The sequence below is a fragment of the Aplidium turbinatum genome, chromosome 1 (genome assembly GCF_918807975.1).
Source record: "Aplidium turbinatum chromosome 1, kaAplTurb1.1, whole genome shotgun sequence".
NCBI classification, from domain to species: Eukaryota; Metazoa; Chordata; class Ascidiacea; order Aplousobranchia; family Polyclinidae; genus Aplidium; species Aplidium turbinatum.
The window spans coordinates 58417826-58440669 of record NC_137472.1 but is presented as its reverse complement, the minus strand read 5'-3'; the positions used below and the strand labels follow the sequence as shown (position 1 = coordinate 58440669).

The 22844-nt window shown below is 41.2% G+C and overlaps 1 protein-coding gene across 1 annotated transcript in view; it reads right to left on the bottom strand.

The window, feature by feature from the left end:
• The window catches only part of LOC145784000 (E3 ubiquitin-protein ligase HECTD1-like), a 48018-nt gene that overhangs the window by 1646 nt on the left and 23528 nt on the right, over positions 1-22844 (bottom strand). Inside the window, exons 24-49 of the mRNA XM_082595759.1 lie at positions 21595-21802; positions 21019-21127; positions 20302-20510; positions 19475-19726; positions 18148-18273; positions 17519-17677; positions 16956-17095; positions 14772-14967; positions 14326-14421; positions 13797-13968; positions 13364-13513; positions 12969-13096; positions 12462-12678; positions 8197-8410; positions 7868-7913; positions 6964-7152; positions 6417-6680; positions 5827-5954; positions 5232-5481; positions 4805-4942; positions 3771-3920; positions 3174-3299; positions 2592-2722; positions 1823-2145; positions 1063-1213; positions 86-230 (exon numbers count right to left, since the gene is read on the bottom strand). Of these exons, the coding sequence (XP_082451885.1) occupies positions 86-230; positions 1063-1213; positions 1823-2145; positions 2592-2722; positions 3174-3299; positions 3771-3920; positions 4805-4942; positions 5232-5481; positions 5827-5954; positions 6417-6680; positions 6964-7152; positions 7868-7913; positions 8197-8410; positions 12462-12678; positions 12969-13096; positions 13364-13513; positions 13797-13968; positions 14326-14421; positions 14772-14967; positions 16956-17095; positions 17519-17677; positions 18148-18273; positions 19475-19726; positions 20302-20510; positions 21019-21127; positions 21595-21802 (4417 nt within the window). The remainder of the gene's footprint in view (positions 1-85; positions 231-1062; positions 1214-1822; positions 2146-2591; positions 2723-3173; positions 3300-3770; positions 3921-4804; positions 4943-5231; positions 5482-5826; positions 5955-6416; positions 6681-6963; positions 7153-7867; positions 7914-8196; positions 8411-12461; positions 12679-12968; positions 13097-13363; positions 13514-13796; positions 13969-14325; positions 14422-14771; positions 14968-16955; positions 17096-17518; positions 17678-18147; positions 18274-19474; positions 19727-20301; positions 20511-21018; positions 21128-21594; positions 21803-22844) is intronic.

Below are 22844 nucleotides of genomic sequence, written 5' to 3'. Positions count from 1 at the left end.
TTTTGTAGTTAACATATGAGATTATGTCTGACATGTCAAATTATTATTGCTATAGTAAATCTATCTTAAAAAAGCAATTGCTCACCTTGCGGACAACAGTCAGTCGTGGAGTCAAGTTAGCCAGTCCTCCAGGTGGCAGGGAAGAGCAACCAGTGGTAAACTGAAGGAAGGATTTCCTCTCGTCGCCTGTCAGTTGGCAAATGACGTTGACAAAGCGTACAAATCCAGGGCTGAATATGAGAACACAAAACATTGGAATAACATCAAAATAACGTAATAAAAAGCCATAGAATTGCATTGGTGACGTCTGCAGGCCGATGTTGAGCGGCAATAATCCGTAAAGTAAACGAAATAGTTCACGTTCAAGTTCTTTTATTTTGCATCATCAGGACATGTGAAAAAAAAACGATACAAGATTGTAATGTGAATCAAGTTGTTTGCTGATGATGATGGGAGTGGCAGAAGGACCGAACTGGTCATCAAGTCTGTCACGATTTTTAAGCTTACTTAAGCCGAACTCGGGACCGGACAATTTTTGAATAATTAAGTGGGGAAAGATTCTCTGCCACTCCTATACATGCAGTAATTCCGGAACGGACCAAATTGGGTTTACTAAACAAGTGGGCCTATTAAACGTACGCTTAATTATCGAAACTATTGCAACAAAACCTTATGTTTAAATATTTCAGGGAGTGCCATAGCTGGATGATTGAAGTGAACCAATATCAAGTTCAAAAACGATCAAGTTCGAAAACGATCAAGTTCGAACCGGTAACCGTTGGCTTGAAACTAACGGCCACGGATCTTGCCCCGTGCAGTACATCGCTGTATCTACGAGGCCACCACACTACAATGGTGGACTACAAATATCATGCTGTATTACTTCAAACTCTTCCAATTTATTTGTCACGCTTTCACACTATATCCAACCCGTTTTTATGCAACATTATCATCACCAAGTCATAACATTAATAGAGAAACACAAAATTAAAACATAAAAATGCCATCCAACGAATGGATGATAACCAAGCTAGCAAAACTTTTCAAGTTTACAAGGCCTACCTTTCTTTGGTAAAACCCAGCTTTGGTTCTGTGTAAGCCAGTATGTCTTCTCTGGTCCATGTGGGATGCTGGTCCCCGCATAACAAGAGCTTCAACTCGCTCGGGGTAAAAGACAATAAAGACGACATGGGGAATACCCGATCGAACCCCTCTGCAAGACAAAGCATTGATAAATTTTAACAGCGGCGACTGTTAATTTGTAGTTTGAAAAAAAAATGGCGACAGAACTGTTTTAGGACAATATGTCAAAACAAGCGTGATATCATACAACATGCTACTGAAGCTTTTAGAGCTACTGTTGTGTACCCGCTATCACATAACTACGACTATCTATCAATGTAACAATTCTATTATTCAGAAGAAAGATGTTGCGCAAGGCGTCGTTGCAGAATTCGAAGCCATTTAAGCTTAACCATGGTCATGTAACCATGGCAATCCCACAGTTGCAACGAAGGCGCAATAATCGATTTGGTCATGAAACGATTGAGTTCGACGCCCTGTTAGAACATGTTTGTGGCGCCAGTGAATAATGATCCAGTGAAAATTATTACAAAACTCACCTTACCCTCAGAATTTAATCAACGAGCAAACGGTTTTAAAATGAAACCATCACAAAAGCCAACTGGTGTTCAGCAGCTACTCAAACAGAAAAAAAATCAACCGTTTTCAATCAACGTCTGCAGACGTTGAATTAGTGTAAACAACGGCTGATTTGCTGTCTGGGTAGTCATTCGTCAAAGAATTCCATTGTAATTTTTACCTTTTAAAGCTTCCATTTGCTTACGGATTCCAGAATGCAGACAAAATTCCAACGTTGAGTCAATGTATTCTCGTGCGTTATCAAGAGTTAGTTCAATGCTTTCTCCATTTTCAACCAACGGATACGTTGAATAATCGTAGACAAATGACGATGGCGAATATTCAAACGTTAACCCGAGATCATTGACCTTGCACTTCGTGCCATTGTAATCCAACATGAGGTCATTGACCTTCTGTGATCTCTCATCAGGAGTTAACAAGAGGTCAGATTCAATGGCATCTCTTTGATCGCATAGGTCGGATAGCATGGACAAAAGTTTGTATCTGAAAAGAAAAAAACTTGTATGCATACACCAAAAGAAAGTAACTTTAGCGGGTTTAATTTGCTTTATTACAAATGAAAAAGCTTTGTGATAAAAGAAGTTAAACCCACAAAAGTTACTTTGTTCTGTCTGTCTATGGTTAAACAAAGCAAACTCTCTAACAAAGCTTTATCGCGAAAAGAAACTTTTTGACGACAATGATGTAAAAAAACATCACAGAAAATGCTCGTCTGGCTTCGACACTTGCGAGACAAGCTATGAATGAATAACCTTGAAGCTGTCAGGTTTTATGTTGGTTTTCAGCTTTGGATGCTTTAACTACAGAAGCCTACCAGAGGTTTACCACAGAATTCTTATTTTTCCAAAAAATATTGAAACAATTCCAATTGTTCAATTTAATTCAAATCAACATCAAATCAAAATACAAACAAAACAATATGGTCATACCTTGGTTGGTCAATGACCTCCAAATCTTTGAGATCAAGAACATTAAAGAAATAAGCCGGAGGAAGAGAAGGAAGAGGAGTGAGAGCAAGTTTTTCATCTTTCAGTGAGTCCAAGGAATCGTCCAGTTTTTTCTGCATCATGAAATCAAGGTATTATTCGGCAACAATACTTCCCGGATGAAGAGCAATTCGTGAAATTCAAAAGGTTGGTAAATGTTGCTCAAAAACAAAACCTCACTCACTCTGTCAGTGAAGAATTTGCACGTCACGTAATTTCAAAGTCAAAAACGTGAGCGTATCATACTTGCTAGCAAGCACCGGGGGGATGAGCAGATGCACTAACAAGAGCAGGGTGGACAGTTCCTTTCTGTCGCCCGCCTTTTCCTAATTCCTTCAGCAACTACGCCCACCCAATATGTTACACCCTGGGTAGTGAGCTGTCTTTCTTTAAACAACCAGCATAAGTTTGAACCAATTTCACATGATGGAAAAGCGAGAGTCGTATTTGCTGCGCCATCCCACCGCTTATGGCTACAGTCGGTAATATATGCAATAAAGCTAAGTTGGCAACAAATTACTTCACCTTGTCGACACTTTTCTCGCACGAAGCACTGTTCCCCGCCATGGCAGAGTCAAGCACAGCAGTGGATTCATAACACATCAGCTTAAGGAAAGCAGTGGAGAAGGGAAGATCCACCAGTCTCCCATCCTGAATATGGAACAGACTTAGAAAAAATAATAATGACACCCATGCCTCTCAATTAAGGCCCTGATCAAACGACAATGGAAAACGCCATAGTCGAACAACATATATCGACTTGATTGAATGATTTAAAACTGCACAATATTGAGCAAAATGCAGTTATAACAATTCTATTTGAACGTTTCAACAACCGAGCAGGTAGAATCTTTTTAAGGTATCACTATCACTTGATTAGAACACAAGTGAAACTTACTATTTGAATAATTCGGACGACCTGTATCTCGAATGTATTTTATTATCCAACAGCAAATATCTTGATCTATTTCACACTTTATGATAAAATTACATTGGATAGCGCTCCTTTCCAATGGAGTCAGATAAAAATCTGAAAAATCGGATGTTGCGGAATGCCTTGGATTCCAATTGAGAACAAAACAGGTTCATCAGTAGCTGCCATTGATTCAGGAGAAAACTTACTTGAAGACACTTGGCCAAGAGAGAGCCAAGGAAGCGGAATATGACGGAAGCTCTTTGGGAGTTTGATCCTTGAGGAAGAGGAGCAGGGAAGAGTCCAGAGGATCGTTGGACGTAATATCCGGGAGGTTTCACTCCTTTGCCGATGTCCACCTGAAATTGATCGGTCATCAACTATAAATGCCGAGTCAGCATTACTAACGTTTACACACTGAATACCTTTCAGTCAATATGATCGCATGGATCAAACACTGCATAGGTGGAGACTCCGAACGGCCTTAGATGCCCACACTGCGAGCCCGGCATTAAGTACGTCAATCAGCCAGGATCAAGCCTCGATCAAGGATTGCCCAGCCACCATAACATGGCCTGGCCATCAGCACAGGCATCGCACTACTACTACTACTACAACTGAACAGATGCACCGACGCACTACAAGCGTAGTAACCCAGCGTAATATAAATCTATAGATCGTTCCCCAACATTAACTGATAACCACCTTTCGTTGGAGTACAATACAGCAATGCCAGCTTAGTTTAATCGAGAAAATTCCTTCATCTAACAGCAACCGGATTTTGTTACATCATAATTTCGTTAAACTTTCAAGGTGAAAAGTTCAGGAAACTTGTGTGTAGTTCTGTAAAGTTTAAATCGCCCTTGTTGCAAGTGTTCATTGTACAGTAATTTTCGGCCTATTTTTTCTTTTGTTAAAGAGAGGGATTAGGCTTGTTATGTTTAACTTCAGCTGGTGGTTAAAATTAAAATCACCCTCGTTGCACTGGCAAGTGTTGATTGTAATTGTAGCCCTATTTTTGTAGTATTTTCACAATTTTTTTTATCTTTTTCATCTCTTTTCTAGGTTTGGTGGCTGTGCAAATTACAAACAGTGACATCCAAACACTGTTATTGCATATTTTAAACCTTTTGGTTTTGCCATGTTTCCCTTTTGTTGGTGCCAAATTCGTGTGTTTACTTTGCCGTTCTCTACATGTTCGCGCCAGCAGAAAAATAAATTAAATTTAATTGAACCAACTTACAGGTCTCTGTTCATTGTCGATCAGATTGTCATCTACCAACCAGATACCGAGCGACTTCTTCTGCAGCTCCGCAGCCACCAAAGCATAGAACTCCAAGGTCGGACCTAAACCGGTTCCTTCTTCACCAATGAATTCAACCTGAATACAAAAACGAATCGTTTTTTAAGGAATTAAAAGCAATTTTTGATTAACGTGATGGTTCACAGCACTGGACATTAGAAGGAAATAGTAAATTTTCAAGTGGCTGGTGGCAGATCAAAAATTTGTTCGATCAAAATAAACTTTTTACACAGTGTTGAAAAACCCAATGGCAAGTTTTCCAACCACAAGCTAAGCAAAATGAGGAAAAAATATTTTCAGCCACCTAAATCGATCCACCCTACCGGACAATGGCACGATTCAAAGCAAAGAATAAAAATAATCCTACCTCCAGCACGGACTTCTTGTGAGCGTGGACGGTCAGGATGTTGATCGCCCACTCCAGAAACTTCTCCTCCTCCCTTGTTACTTTCACTCTGTCGTGTCGCAGTCTGCCGAGTTGCACAAGATCCTGAATACTAGAGTCATCTCTGCGGCCAACGGCGGCTGCAACTGCCGCGGCAGCCAGAGCTGAGTGCCGAGGTCCATGGGCGCGGTCAAATTGGGATTCCGTATGGTTTTGAAGCCACACGATAGACCTGAAACAAGAATTTAGTCTAGTGGTGATAACTGAAACTTACAAAATTGTAATTTAAACTATTAAAATTCCACATAAAGATTCACCGCCAGTTGCATAGCCAAGTGGTGAGATCCCTGGAACGGCACTCGAAAGGGCACCTGTTCGACACCGCTCAAGAGCATGCAGCTGTGCCTTTTGCAGGACACTTAAAAGCATGCCTGAAGGTGGACACAAAAGTTGGCTTCCTTCTCTTTCCGTTCACTTAATGAAAGTACTTAACACCCAAGTGGCTCACAATGTTTCCAGGGGTTTGGAAAGAATGTCTTTCATTCCAACCTGCTATTAAATATGAATGGAAACTCACCTGGAAGCACCAAAGGCAACGCAAGAGAAGTATTTCTGTCTGGCATCAAACGGCAGCAGGAAAGGATATTTTTGTACAATGCAGTTACACCAATCGGGCAGGGCTTGGCAGGCAAGGCACAAATAATCCTAAAACGAGAAACATCACACCAATTACTAAATAATCCAACTTAGCAACAGTGTAATCCAAGATGTTTATTATCAGCTGAGTACCTGACTGAGCCGTGCATCTAACCAAATATCCTTTTAAAGTATGTCGTCAGGCATTAATCAACAACATATTCAAACACTCACATGTTTTTAAACACAGGAAAATTTTACTGGAAATTTCAATGGTAAAAATTCGATGCTGCTCCAAGTAGAAATTTATCAGAAGCGAATTTTCAAAAAAATACTTTAGGACTGGAAAATTTTCTTCCCTGTCCATTAAATTGTTGTGCAAAAAGTATAACAGACATGAAACACCAAAAGTAAATAATGCAATATGCAACGAAAAAATCCTTATTTGACAACTTAAGCTAAAGCACAGTTTGGTTGTTCCTGGTTGAGCATGGTGACTACTTAAAAGACGAAGAATCCAAAACCCGATACCTCGATTTGCTGGTGTAGCTTGGTGGTCACTTTCTTGCTGACAAAATCGTCGGTGGACAAATCCACGGCGTCGTCTGTGGCTCCTTGCTGGATGGCCAAACTGTGCAGCCTGTGCAGAAGCTGCAGGATGTCGACGATGTTGGTTGACCCCTGACCTGGGGATTCCCCGCTGCCGTCATGGTTTGTTGGGTTTTGTGAAGCGCAAGAGAGGACGGCTGAGCCACTGTTGCTGCGGTATTGGTAGCAAGGGTTGCTCAGGTACTTCTAGTGATGGCAGAAAAGACAGATTAGAAAATTAGTCACTTGTGTGTACAAAATGTGCAGACGCTACGCCCTTGGCATTGCAATGAAGAATTCGTCATGTTTATTTCACTTTCTTCGAATTTTTGACATTTTTCACTTTCAAATACTTTTTAATTTCAAAAACTTTCTTCCAGCAAAAAAAAAAACATATGCAGGTTAGGGCATAATTTCATACTTTAAACTATTCCTGAAACACACTTTAAAAGCCAAACCTCTTCACTTAACGTGACTGTTCAGTGCTCACCTTATACGCTTCAATAAGCTGGCTACAGTTGGTCGTTCGTTTCACATTCTTGTTGGAGCCTTGCATGTTGCAGGCTTGAAGGAACCTTTCGGTGGCGTTGTGTTGAAAGAAGTCCATCAACTTGGCCTTTGGAAGCTTTTCAGAACCAAGATATTTTGTCACATAAGCCAAGCTCCATTGGTTGGGCTCCTAAAGTGCAACATTGTTATTTTACAGCTCTTTGACGTGAGAACCACGAAACAGGAGTTTGATATTATGATGAATAAATATAAAAAGATAATTATGAATAGTTAGCTTTATTATACCTCGAAGTGACATAGACAAGCATTATGCTGTGTTAACGTTGTTCTTATGCGTACATGCGGGGTTGTTTTTTGAAAAGCCAACTTATCATCGTAGTTACGTCATCAAATAATGTTGTTGTTACGGCTCTACGACGTAAAATAATGACAGCCCTTCATTAGTGTGGTCACAAAGCGCTGAAACTTGAGATGTACATGAGCTGAACCAGGAGCACGTATACTAAAGACACAAATTGTGCTGCGCAAATAGCTGGCGAAAGTATATGAACCTATGGATTTAGAAACTCGACTAGTAATAAACATGAGGATAATGTTGGTTATTCCTGTCAGTACGCAAGCCGGATGATGGTGGCTATCCCTCGTCTTCGAGGATGATGGTTTTCGCAATAGAAAAAATCTAACGGTGAGTTCTTAAATGGTTAAAGAGTTTGAGTGCCTTGCGAAGACGCCTGTGCGTGAGTTGATTAGCGTGGACTTGATGGCGCACACTCAACAAGCACACATAAACTTGACAAGGCCATCAGCTTTGTCTAATGGCAGGGCAAGCCAAGCTTTCTTGACGCAAGCCGGATACAGTCAGTCTGTAAGTAATATGTTCTCACCAATTCGCTTGTATCGTTGCTGTTGTGTTCGTCGGTGTAGATTATCCTGAAAAACAAAACCACTCGATTTCAAAGGCAATGCAATGGTCGCTATGATCAAAATAGAATTATAAGAAAGCAATCTACAGCCGTGGCAGACAAAATTGCAAAGGTCATTTGAGGGAGTGTTCATGTTTCTGACATTAGTAGGCAAATTTACGAAATAGGTTTGTTTAACATTGGTATACTGCATTGCCGTAACTACAAAAACGACTTTGAAGACGTCAACACTGTTTGATAACAACCCACCAAAAACGCCAATATTGCATTACAACAGCAACTCCACATACGTGTATGTAGAATCCCAAAGTTTTTTGAGCTTGTCAGGTTTAGTGGATCCACCGGCGGCAATGGTCAACTTCTGGACGCAGCTGAAGATAGTGGCGTTCCTCTCTAAAGGCATCTCAATCCCGTTCTGGTGGTTCTTCAGATAGAGTCTCAATTTTCCGCTCCCGGAGGAGCTCAGACGGTTCTTTTCCGAGAGGAGTTGTGACTCTGGAGTTCCTGTGATAAGAATGCAAGATATAGAAAACATGAGGTAACCTAACATGTGCATTAGGGTGGGGTGAACCAAAAATTTTGCTTTGTCTCGTTGATATTTCTTGTGGAACAACATAAAACGACCAAAAACCGAATTTGAGGAAATTTTGACCTTGGGAACCTACCCACTTTTTGAGTTGAAAATTCTGCCTTTTTCGAAAAATATGCGAAACATGCTTATGAAAATAGAACTTTAAAGACACTTTTTTTGGCTAGATCTTCAATATACTATTTTGCATTGCACTAATACTGACTTGGACTAGCTTCTAATACAAGTTTTTTTTAGGTTTTGAGATTCGATTGCTTTATTTTTTTTGCAAAAACATGCAATTTTTTCCAAAAATCGAATTGCCTACCATTGCATTTTAAAATCAGTTTTGGGAATACAAAATGATAGACATGCAAAATCAATTGGATTCAACAGTCACTAATTCAATTGTAACACAAATATACTAGCACTTGATTTTAGTGTTAACAGTATCTACAAATGTGCTTGGCTGTAGTGCGCCTTTGTGTCTGCAACAGGAATCAGATTCCTGGAAGCTATACCAGCACGGATGAATCCATGTCTTCAATCAAACCCACACACTTTGTACGATGCATCAGTCACCAATTTCACAATTCTTTCTACTGATTGCGAGTGGTTTGGATAGCTTTTCACTTCTATTTTGCTTTCACGGTACGAGATGATGTCATCAGATGTAATTGTGTTTGTGAAGATAGGTTCATAACATAAATATACGGTGATGTCGGAATAATGGTTGGCCTCATAATTTATCGTTGGAACAACAAACTTCCGAACGGATCTATCACCAATATTTGCCTCATTGCGAATTTTCAATATAGCCATGACTGCATTTTCTCGAACTTCTCTGGAGTCATCAGCAAGCATTGCCATTATCACATTTTCAGAGTGTGCTGCGGTCGTAGAAGTAACTACACTCCGTGCTGGGATGCAGAGTGCGAGCGCCTCTACCAATCTTTTGTTAGCTCTTCAGATGGTCAAACAACACCCTCAGCCGCCAAGGCTCTTCTGGAAAGACTCGATGCAAAAAGAAAAGAACGCTGGACAGAGACCATCCAATCTCTCGCACTCAAGCCGTACAGCGTGGAGCACACTCAATAGCCTAACCTTACCGAACGATCAAGACAATCACCCCGACAATGTCCCATTCCTGCTAATAAGATCGCATCGCAGGTAATAAAAAATGGGAGATATAAGCCGTGTGACCGTACCTCCAATCGGTTTGTTACCAAAGAAGTGACAAAGCTTTGGAAGAACAACACACCCAACCAGGAGAGCATTTCTAGCTCCTTCTCACGGAGCGAATTCAATGCTGCCCTCAAGCACCTAAAACCTGGTAAGGCCCCTGGTCCAGATAGGATATGTCCAGAGCTTATCATGCAAGCTGGTTATGTTCTAAAGTCCTGGTTATGCGATTTCCTGTCGTCCTGCCTGCGCCGCCTCAAGATTCCTAAAGTATGAAGAAGATCTCTGGTCGTCGCAATCTCTAAGCCAAACAAACCACTAGACGATGCAAAGAGCTATCGCCCCATCTCCTAGCTCTGCATCCCTTTCAAGATCCTTGAGAGACTGATCTACGCCCGTGTCGAACCAATAATCGACCCACTGCTTCCCAAAGAACAAGCTGGTTTCCGACACGGAAGGTCAACTGTAGACCAAGTCACACTACTAACTCAGGATATTGAGGAGAATTTCTCGGCATAAAAGAAAGCGGGGGCTGTTTTTATCGACCTAACAGCAGCCTATGACACTGTTTGGCACCGTGGCCTAGTCTACAAGCTACTCCGCCTACTCCCTGACAGGCACATGGTCAAAATGATCATGGAACTTATCCACAACAGGAGTTTTACCCTTACCACCGGAAGCGGAAAACCAAGTAGACTGTGGCGAATCAAAAACGGTGTCCCACAGGGATCAGTCTTGGCTCCCCTCCTTTTCAACGTCTATACGCACGACCTACCATCAACAACATCTGACAAATATGCATATGCTGATGACTTGGCCATCTTGTACTCTGCGAAAGACTGGCAATCATTACAAACGACGTTGAGCCAAGACATGACGACCATATCTGGATACCTTCATCAATAGAAACTGAAACTCAGCGAAAGTAAAGCTGTGACGGCAGCCTTCCATCTCAACAACAGGTAGGCAAAACGTGACCTGAAAGTGACCGTTAACGGCAAAATTCTGCCGCCCTGCCCAGAACCAACATACATTGGGGTTACACTTGACAGGTCACTCACATACCATTTACAGTCACTGTGCAAAAAGCTGACATCTCGCGTCACCCTGCTGAGATGTCTGGTAGGCAAAACTTGGGGTGCAGGTGCTGACACCTTGCGCACTGCAACCCTGGCTCTGGTTCACTCCACTGCTGAATACTGCGCCCCTGCCTGATGCCGCAGTACCCACACCCGCTTCATCGACAGCCCAATCAACGACGCATTGCGAACTGTGACTGAATGCCTGCGCCCAACTCCAACAGAGTAGCCTACTTACCAATCCTTGCAGGCATCCAACCTGCTGAGCTCCGCCGAAAGAGAGCCATCATACACCTGGCTTGCCTGGCGGGGGATCCTAACCACTTGCTCCATGCAAAACTCAACATCTCACCTCAGGAATCTCCCTGGCAACTAAAGTGAAAACACCCTTTTGTGCCAGCTGCTGTTGAATTACTATACATCCATTCAGCGATCATGCCATCAGCGCAGCACACTTCATGGAAGACACTTGGAATGCAGCGTGGTGCGCCACCGACACCAAACTACATGGTTTTATACCCCACCCGGTGGCGCGCCCCCCTGGTATGGACCTGCTTCGGCCGACTTGGGTCAAGCTCAACAGAATCCGAACCGGAGTCGGTCGCTTCCATTCCAACATGCACGAGTGAGGTCTGGCTCCCTCATCGGCCTGCAAATGCGGCGCGAAGGAACAAACTGCTGACCATGTCGTTCTCGAACCAAATGGAACGCATGGCATAGCAACGCTGGACGAAGCTACACTCACCTGGCTCTCCACCACATGCCCGGAAATTTGATCTAGTCTCAAACGAAAGAAGAAGACCGTCTCTATCAAATTGTCAGACAATCACTCAAGGGTAAACGACGCAGAAACTAACCAGACTATTCGACGCAGAAACTATTGACTGCGGGAATTATTGGCCTATACAAAACTAGATACTGTAACTTTTGACTTTGGTAAATTTTTAGAAAAAATCCAAGATTTTTACACTTTTTGTGATTCATTTTCCTACTTTAATTTGCATCTATTGGCCCCTTATTGGGAAAAACACAAAAGTAAACTAATAGTTTTAGGTATAAAAGAAATATTACAATATTATATCAACTTTAAATAATGCGAAAAAAACTTTGAAATTTTAGGGATTTTTTGAAATATTATGAAATTTCAACTCAAAAAGTGGGTAGGTTCCTGTTGTCAAAAATCGCTGAAATTTTTTGTGTGATGTTTTCTCAAACCTCCACAAGAAATATCTGCGAGAGAATGCTCAAATCCAAAATTAGTACTTTTTCACCCCACCCTAATGTGCATTGTGCAATACACTGGGGAGAGTAAAGCGAGGGAAATGGTTTTATATTTGGAGTTTGTCGGCTGGGTAAGCCGTGCTGAGAACCTTTCTGCGACATTCGGAAGAGTCCTGATTGGAGAATTCCCACCAGCACGGCACTTTGCCATAACAAGACATTTAATACAATGCTTGTCGACTTCATTACAAGGATTCCTCTGCCTCATGCTCATCTCAGCCGGTATAGGTTTAGCCGGATGTCAGGGCAACTTTTGATGATGTCAGATAATATTTGACAATGTGACGAGAACATTGTAAGACGCTCGAAAGGACCGTGGTTCGACACCGCTTATGAGCAAGTGACTGTTTCTTGACAAGAAGCTAGAAATTGGCTTTCTTGCTTTCGATTCCACTTAATTTAAATCTTTAACCACTGCGTATAACCCTGGATGCGACAGGAATACCTGGAGGTGGGATTTCAAGGTCCACAGTCTGCTGGACGTTGGTCCTTCCTGGACGAGGATCAAACGCAGGGATGAGAGCTTTTAGGTGATGCTTCACTGTGAAATCATCATCCCATGCGCGAGCGCTGCTGGAGGAATTCTTCTTCGTGTTCAACATGGACCTCTCAACTCCGAGCAAGGCAAAGTTGTTTTCAACATCATTGTCGTAGTCTTGCATCTGGCGAAAATAATAAGGTTTTTAACACAAAACCGACAAAAAAGACCAGTGAGTCCTCACCTGCAACCTCCCAGACAGCAAAAGTCTTATTTTAAACTGATTCAACGCCTGCAGACGTTGAATCAATGTAAAAAGCGACAGATTTGCCATTTGGGATGCCATCATAATGTTTGCTGGCCTAATCATTAAATCTATCCATTCTACGTCGTTTCAGCGTTGCTAGATGTAGTTTACATCAAGTACAGGAAAAGTAGAACCAGCAGTGTAAAATTCTGTTGCATGAAATGTACCATGATGTCTTCGAACTCGTCGTCGTCTTCATTTTCTTCATCTTCATTTCCATCGTCAAGATCGGCAAGAAGAGCAGCCGAAGCAGAGTCAAGACTCGGAAGATCAGCCACCAAGCAACGAAGGAAATCTGTAAAAAAAATGAAGACAATCGCATGTTTGTGGGGTCCATGTAATGTCTCTACAGAACTTTGCATGGTTCACGTTCTTCTCATCCCTCAATGCTTGGAATCAAGTATGAGTTTATCATCATCATTATTATTCTTTATCATCACCCCCCGCTGCCCTGTACAAATGGGCCACGGTGGGTTAAAAACATTGACAGTTAGAAGATGATAAAAAGTGTGAGCTGACTTCACATAAAGACAATAGCCAAGTAAAGGCACAGACGTCTGACCTGACTCGTTTTCACCACTTGACAGAGCGCTTGAGAAAGCCTTCATAAGGAAAGAGTTGGACACAGTGGTTGAGGCGGGCAGTCCTGTGGTTACGGTAACAGGGGAGGAGAGATTAGGGACACTCTGGGCTGTGGTGAGTGGGTTCGACACTGCGAATGAAGATGAGTGATTGGCTGTTTTAGACATAATTTCTATTATTGTAGCATTGGGAGCCAAGTATCAGTCTAACCTTTTTTTAAAGACATTTTTTGTAAAACTAAAAAAGATTTGCATATTTGCATGTTTTCATGATTTCACTATTTGAAAAATCCATATTAGGGTACATAAATTAAACTATAAACATATTGAAATTCTTAATTTCTTTATTTCTCAATACACAAACTCCCAGTGATTTGGAATCACAGGCCACTTGCGAGGAAACAATCAACTTACCAACAACGTCAGGTGTGTCCAGCTGAGCGTTCAAGTTGTTCTCTTCGCTGTTGGAGATGTTATTGACATTGAGAACAGCTGATGCGCGAGTCATGCTCCTCACAAAGCTCTCCATCAGTTGGGATGCCTCCTGGGAGGAGGAGAGGTTCGGGACGGACACACTGGCACTGACCTGGAGGAGTTGAAAAACTAATCAGATAAAAAATAACTGATAGGCTAAACACGAACTGATGAGATGATGATATGAAGAAAATCTCTTGTGCTCTTTGGATGACTGTGAACTAAGTTACAACATCCACAAGATGTTGAAGATAGCCGGCTTTATTTCCGACGTTTCATGAAGCAACTTGAATGTCTTGCTGGTTAACATCTTTAATATTTTGTTTGTGGGAGCGTATCTTACAGTTTCACAACAAAAAACGTAATAAATTTCATAAATAGATGCATGTTGAAAAATCTCATTTTAAACTAAAGCTTTATGACGACATCGGTGACTATTCGATGGCGTAACAAAGCATCGAGGTCTTACCGGTTCACCAGGAGAAGGAAGGAGGTTGCTGGAGGAGCTTCCAGAGGAAACGTCCCGTTGGGATGAAGAAGTCCCGCTAGAAGGCCGAGAGAACTTCTGCAATGTCATCAGTTCAATAAGTTCATCTCGACACACAACATTCTTATTTGATTGTTATTAACCACAACAAGCGAAAGTCATGTACTTCATCCAATTTCTTGCTCTGAAGCGTTCCATAGCGCAAAAAAACAACACGTCCAAAAACAAAAGAGTACGTAAAGGAAACGCACTATTTCGTTACCAATTTAAAACAACAACAGTACAACATAGTTTGTCACTTTACAAACATCTTTAGAGTTGATTCTTTCACAAATGTGACACTCATTTAAAGAAACGTGTCGATGACTTCCTTTGAAGTGAGAGGACAATCCATATTCTTGCAAAATTTTTAAAAAAACGAGACAAACCTTTCCCTCTTCATGAACAGACTCCAAAGAGAGGCTTTTCTGACCAGGGTGTTCTGATGGGTTCTCTGTGGCATCCTTCGGACTGCTGTTCTGCTCCCTCCTCTGCACTATCATGTGAAGGACGTCAAGATCTGTCAAAGAATCGGTGCGGATTGATTCCGTGGATGAAGATGCGACACTGGACACAACACTTTTCCTGCAAAGGTAAAGATATGTAACACATCTACGTTGAAATAACGCAATATGACGTCACAATTACAGTTAAGACTCTTCTGTATGACATACAGAAGTTGGGTACACAACAATGAAGTGAGCTGGATGTGTTTTATACATTTCACTCAACAATGAAGTGAGCTGGATGTGTTTTGAGTAGTTTATACACATACGCGCCGACTTCCGGGGGGGCCGTGCCCCCCGTAAATTTATGGTTGAGGGGCAACAAAAATGGTGATTACAAGTGGTGTTTTAAAGATAAAACACTTCGCAAAAGAGATTTAGATAATTTAAACGGACTTAAAGAATGCCGAAAGCAAGAAAAGCCTACGTTGCTCTTGCCCGCAAAACAGCAGCTGATCGCATGGCTTTCTCATACGGTATTACGGTATGGAAATTTCAAAGTAGATAGTAGAGTAACTTACGCTGCTGGAATACGTAGTCACGTAGCTATTCACGGCAATATTCAGTAAACCAGCTAAATTAGACGCGCTATTTTCAACGAGGTCTTCCCCGCTGTGAGACAATTATGATTCAACAGAACGCATTGTTTTGTTCGCAATGTGTGAGAATTAAATCGAAAACTGATAAAAGAAAAGGTGTTTAATGGTCTTGGTCGCAAATATTGCCTGCATTAACGACGTCTCTTACCGCCATTATCACCTAACCAACCAGACATCATTGTTTTATGCGGCCGGTAAGGTTTGACATCAACTTTAACGATCATGGAATGTGACGTAATAATAAGAACGATTATATCCTACACGCAAAAATAAAAAAATGATCTCTTAAAACAGCTCTTTCTGTTTTGTCTCGTGAGCTTTGCATATTGCTCAACAAGTGCATAAAGTTTAGAATTGACAAGAAATCATTGAATTTGAAAATTAAGTTTGAATCACTGCAAATAAACGTATTCAAAACTTTTACTTAGGCCGACGCGATTTCACACTCCGTAATCTACGTCGACAATGATTTTTAGTACGTTCATTTTGAAAACTGCCGAGCTGGAGACAACAGCATGTCCCGTGTTAGTTGAACTTGCCTTTTTGAGGTGAAAATCACTTGCGAACATCTCGACCTTTACTCGAGTATATAGCCTACTGTATTCAATAAAAGACTATAAAGACTTTCGATAAAAAACAGAAGAGAAAACACTTCGCCGTGTTAACGCTTTGAAAGTAAGTAATTAGCGAAACGAGGTTAATAAAACTGATAGCGGGTTTTCACTCTGCTTGAGATCATGATTTTTTGCGTTTTATTTCGATAACTTCACTGTCTTGATCGTTGTTATTCACTCGCGCGAAAAGGAAACGAATCGTCTTGTTTTCCAACTGTTCCAATTATGAGCTAACAATATCAAAATTTTTACGACTGGGCGTACTGCATGCGTAAAACTAATCCTTTCAAGCAGCGGTTGTAATAAATTCGGTTTGTGACCTATTTGTCAATATAAACAAGACACTAAGCTTAATCAAAGACTATTTTAATTGAGTAAAATAGCGTTACGGTTATGACGTCATCACCTTTCTCGCCCCCCAAGGTTTTTTGAAAAGTCGGCGCCTAGTTTATACATTTCTGATGAATGAGTTTAAGTGCAGAAAGCGTCTGTTAAAACTTGCTGTTATTCTTGGTCATTAAAAATTCACACAACTTAACACATCACATGAGCAGCATTTTTTTTAGAATATATTACATGAGCAGTATTTTTTTTTAGAAAGTATCACATGAGCAGCATTTATTTTAGAAAATATTTTTATCGATAACTAATCTTCCTAACGTCAGAAAATCTTTGTTCTCAAAATAAAGCATTCTTTTATCAAAACCTTCCAGCCTAATATACTTGTAGAATGTAGGTAGATGCCGTAAACTAGTGGTAGGCTCGGCCTCTGAGGTTGACAGTATGAAGTAAACTATACTTCCAATTGTCTTCGATGACACTTTTCTTATTGTCTCCATAGAAAAGATACTCACCAAACATCTTTGAAGGAACTCAGATCGGATGGCTTATTAACTTCATTGGAAGTTTCAGATGTGGACCTACTAAGGGGAGTCTCAGCAGGAGAAGAGTTGGAAGTCGCCACAGCAGTTGCGGGAAGAGAAAGAAGATTTTCCTGCAAAGACGAAAAAACTCATCAGGCAAGGCTGCAATGCAGAGATTCTCAACTGTTTTCTCTCATTTACGCCTTGACGAAGATTCAAAGATAAATTTTTCGTCACAAAGTATTTTCGAACCGAAAACTGGACATTTATCATGCAGTTCATTTTTCCTGCTTTAATAAATGAACTACCTTGCACGTGAAGTTTGCTCCAGGAAGTAAATTTACTTCTGGTTGCTGCAATAACAAATCAAGCTAAAATAAAAAACCATAGGTCCATTCTCATGATAAAATTCCTAAACTGAAAGAGGTGATATGAAGGACTTGCAGGAAGATATGGGAGGATTAAATATCGAAGAGGACTACACGGATGTTGTAACGATGCAGCTGCAGAGATTGCTTTTTAGCTCTATTGTTATGGATGAAGAAGAGAGCTACCTCGCTCATCAGCTTTCGTATCCTCCTTCGAACCAAAGCAGCAGTGGAATCTTTATTCTTCGTCTTGTACGATCCTAAATGGCAAGTTCTCCCATCCAGAAGACCTTTATCGTCTCTATCCAAGGAAGAGTCTTCTTCCAAATAAGGAAAATCGTCACCCTAAACAAGTAAAAAATAGTTGAAATGATGTCAATGCTAAGCTGTGTTTTATGTCAATGGATTGTTTTCAAATAATGCAGCTTAAACATGTAATTTTGGCGTCATAATACGCTTCACTGGCAGGTCGGACTTTAAGCACATGATTTATAATGCAATGAGTTGCAGAGAGATAACCTGTGAGGCTTTACTGGGGTCTTGGCCTAAGCATCGCAATCAAAGGTGATACTCTCCAGCTGAGTTTAACCTCTTCGTGATTACACCTACAGCAACAGTGTGCAAAATCTATGGTTCAGGTGAAGTGACTTCAGTTGGTGGAATACTCAACTTCGAAACTCTTTGTAATTGTTGGGTTTTGGGGAAAAGAAAATCGCCTCCGTTAACTAGGGCTCTCAGCCTATTCTATATGCCGTGGACGTGAAAGTTTATTTTACACCTCAGAGCAAGCCTTGAGAGCACAGCTGTATCCTTACCTCGTATGCGCCATATGACGATGATGACGAACCACTTCCGCTTCGAGGCACGTCGTTAGGTGGCGCTGAGCCGCTTCTTTCCGGTGTAGGTGAGATGGGCGTGGCAGCTTTGCTTTCAGATTTACCCTGAAAGAAAGACAAAACATGTTGACGACAAGGCTTTTATAGGCAAGTGTTGTCACGTGACATACAGCAGGCTACGTTGTCACGTGACATACAGGCCAAAATGGAAATATTCCGTTTTATATTTTCCCGTCCAAAACATCCATGGTTGTCTGGAGTTGATACCTGATTTGTTACTTTTTCAGATTTTATCGACGGCTGTCAACGACCCTGACTACCACTTTTTAACAAACAATGTTTTGTTTTGTCATATTGTTTTTGCCTCTTACAGGTGATCGAACGGCTTACAACATAACCAGTCAGATGAGAAAATCATCATCATAATCCATCGTCGGTTTGTTCCCCACTAGTGGGGGTGGCCGATTGTTTCCGCGCAGCAATTGTTTTAATCCCTTTTCTCCATTTCACCCTGTCCCTTGCATCTTCCTCCTTCATTCCGACTTTTTTAAATTCATCCTTCACTTGTTGTTTCCACGTTCTTCTTGGACGACCGCGTTTCCTCTTCCCATCTACCTTTAGATCTAGTGCCTTTCTAAGAAAACTTCCTTCCTCCTTCCTTATCACATGTCCATACCATCTTACTCCATTTGCCCTTGCCAGTTGGTCTATGGTCTTTCTCATCTCTAGCATATCCAACAATTCTTCAGTCCTTTTTTCCCTTCTCGCTTTCACCCCACACATTGCTCTCACCATTGACCTTTCCGTTCTTCTCAGGATTGCCAGTTCACTCTCTCTCAATACCCATGTCTCGCTACCATATAGCATTGCAGGCCGCACACAGCTCCGATATACTTTTCCTTTCATCCTTAGTGAAACTTTTCTGCCATGCAACATTTCCCCACATTCCCTGAACTTTGCCCAGCCCAATCTTGCCCTTGTTGTCACCGCTGCTTCACATCCACCACTTCCATTTATCCGATCACCCAAATAACAGAAGTCTGTCACTGTTTCGATTCCATGGCAGAACTCATCATCATGGCCTTCCACTTCATTCCTTCCTTTACAGCATTTCCCACAAACAAAACACTTCGCCAATCTTGTTGCGGCTCTCTTGACATTAGAGAGCCGCAAAAATATAATCTTTAGACACTCGAGAATGTCAGCGAAACGTGATAAGCCATATTTTAAGGTAGCCATAAAAGCATCTCTAATTAAACGACAAGTGACACGATCAATTGCATGCAATTCTCAAGAATCAACTCACAGCTAAAGATTTGTTGGAAGACTTTTTGTTGTCCTTGGCATTCCTCAACGCTCTCACCATGGACATGACCGATCTCTGGGGCTTCTGTGTGTCCTGAGACGCATCGCTGGAATCGGAGCGCACGCGGTTCCGTGAGTTCCTCCCATTGTCATTGCGCGACGAGTTGTTCGACAGACGATGAGAGAGAGCGTACCGGTAGCCTCTGTTTGAACTTGTGTTGCTGGGTTCGTTTGAACGTCGGTTGGCCAGAAACTAAAAAAAGCAATAGATTTCAAAGAGTGTTCGGCAACCGAAAGCAACAACAATTGACAGCGATGGACAGTAGGACACAACTGCTTTAGTCATTAGGACGGCCTCAGTATCTCTGCCAGGAGGATGGACACCAACCACATGATTGGAAGATGAAGTTATAATTAAATCAGGCAAACGGTATGTAACAGTGATTATGCGTTTTGAGGGTGTTTGGCTTTCCTTTATCTTCAAAAGGTCGCTTTATCTCCAATTTAAGACAACACCACTTTACAAAGTTTAAGTTGGCATGACCGTCTTCACCTTCAGGCAGCAAAATAACCTTACCTGCTACCATACAAAAACAACGCGTGGAGCGTGAACTGCAAGGTTGTTTTCTAATAGCGTGCAATCCAGACAGCAAATCAGTCGTTGAATCAATGTAAAAAGTGATTGATTTGCTGTCTGGGAAGTGAGGGGTTGAAAATTGTAATATTCTATACTCATAGAATAGTTGTCGAAAGTGGAGATACATATGTTCAGTACGTTAGCGGTCAACGGTTAAAACAAACTTGTCAATCGATGAAACATGACCACACCTGCTCGTAACGGTGGTGTCGACTCGTTCTATTCAACCGATTACTCTTCATCAAAGAGGAAAGAACTCCAGGAGTGCTCAATGGAGAGGTTGGGGAGTCCGAGCTTCGCTTTCCCTCATCCTTGGGACTTAGTTTGAGATCATACTTCCCGTCCGCTCCCATCCGGTACAAGTTGGTGACTCCGTTTGCCCAAGTAACATCCACCCAACCTGGAAAACAAACAAGCTTCTAGAAACAACGTTGGACTTTCTTCAAGCTATTGCCTACATTTCTGAACTCACGTGGACGGCCAAAGAAGAAGTGGTGCGATACCGTGCGGAGAGACCGTAGAAGAGGGAACCTTGTACAGGTCATGGTTTATCATAGCGGTGCTTGGAAAGCCACCATCAAGCGGCATCGAAACTTGCTGACGTATAACCCTCGCACAACGGGGAACAAGGACGGAAAACGTTGAAATAGCTAACTTATTGTTGTAGTTCCTTAACGATTGCACAATGTACATGAACGGATAAGACATACTCTTCACCACTAGGACTTACAGTGATGCAATTGAGGTTTGTATGAAAGAAATACAGAAAAGAGCAAGAAAAATGATGAAAATGTAAGATCTTGAGATGAAAGGAATTAACTATTGTAGTGGAGAAAATAGTGATCTGTGGAGTGTGGATGAAAGAAAAGTGCAGACCTGTCAAACTGCAAGACTAAACAGGAACTTACCATCAGACACAGGGGCATTGATGGTTCCAATGGATCTTCCATCTTGATTCTTCCACTTCCAGTCTGGCCCCCTCATCACCTTCGCCCCCGCCACCATCTGTTTGGATACCTGGGAGTAATTGGGTAACAAAATTATTACGCAGGCTCTAAATTTAAAACGAATCAAGGAAACGAAAAACTGAAAAGGCAAATGATGAAATAAATTCGTGAAGGCCAAATGGGGATTAGAAGCGAAAATACATACATGAAAAAGCAAAACTATAAAGGCAAGTTGAAGAACTATCTAGAAGACGTCATCCACGATACAAATCTTAAGACCCAACATAGCGACAAAAAAAACATGAGTTAGTTTGCATCATCAGTTCGGGTGCAGTTAAAATTTGTGACAAAAACCAATGTCTCTCTGTAGGTACCATGGCTGATGTTCCAGTTTGATCGATCTCGTGCGGTATGCTAAATTTTAGTAGGGTTTTTGATATGTGGTTAAAAATTGTGCAAAAATGTGAATCTTTGAGCTCCTCTTGACCGTTTTTCTAGTATTTTTCCACTTAAAGAAACATCTTCAAGCCAACGTACTTGCGCTTTGAGCAGTTTCCTCTGCTTTCGATGACTTGACCCCGGTTTGTCATCACATACGGCTGTCACTGTTCCATACAATTCGAACCCGGATATGGAGAGGTACGACATCTGCTTGCTGGCGTTCTTGCCGTTTTGCTGAATGCGGAAATGGCGCCAACCTTTGGTCTTGCCTTCTTGAATGAAAATAGGCCAGGTGGCAGTAGAGCTGCACGAAAAAAACAAGAACATTTAGGTTCCATCAGCGAAACACTACTTGTGAGCAACGGTTTGTTCCTTTACATGTAGAATGTAGACGCAGCAAACGTTTACCAAGTATAAAGAAACATTGAAATTACAATTGTGTTTCCACAAAAATTCAAGGCCAAGACTGTGCTGACAACAACTTACTTACTCAATCTTTATAAAAACCCTCGATCCAGTCTTATGCCGCCAAAAGGAATTCGTTTATGCCTTAAAGCTCCTTCGTTAATTTAAATTCTTCTGATTAACCAAATTTACATTTCGTTTTTCTACTATTAATACTTCACCAGATTTAAGTTTATTTTATTCTAACGGAGCTCCCGATGAGTCAGACGAAAATCTGCAGCTTCGAGCTATGTGCAACTTTCTACTCGCAATTTTCAAGTTTTGTACCACCAATTAACTCTTCAACTTACTTTTACTTACCTATATAAACCATTGTATAATATCGTGTATAGTAATTAGTAATGCATACTTCTATAACATACATAACACATGCGCATTTATGCATAAATCTGCATGTCATTTGTATGAGAGATTTGCTCAAGGTTGCGAATGCCAGACTTATTATTATCATGTAAAATAATGAAACAGGCAATATAACGCAAGAGAACAACTGCACGCCCAGCAAGGTGGTGCATAATCCCTCCCTGGCGTTTGTCACTCCGTTTTACTAATGTATGACTTAATTCCCTTCATAATTTACATAATATTGTCACTACTGCTCGCAGACTAAATTTATTTGTTTCTTAGCAACCGAAAAACACTATTGTTGATTTCTTTCTAAACTTAACTGCTGCATTCTTAAACTGACCTACTGAAGATTTTACTATGCCTGTTATAAAGTTGTGCTGAAGAGAATTTAATATTCGAAATCGCGATACACAACAAGATAACTTGACATCAATTGGACTCGTCACACATTTTTCTTGAATTTATTATTCTTATCAGTTCGCTTTTTCTTTCAACTAGAACCTTTACGGCCAGATGTAAATTTAGCTTCAGAA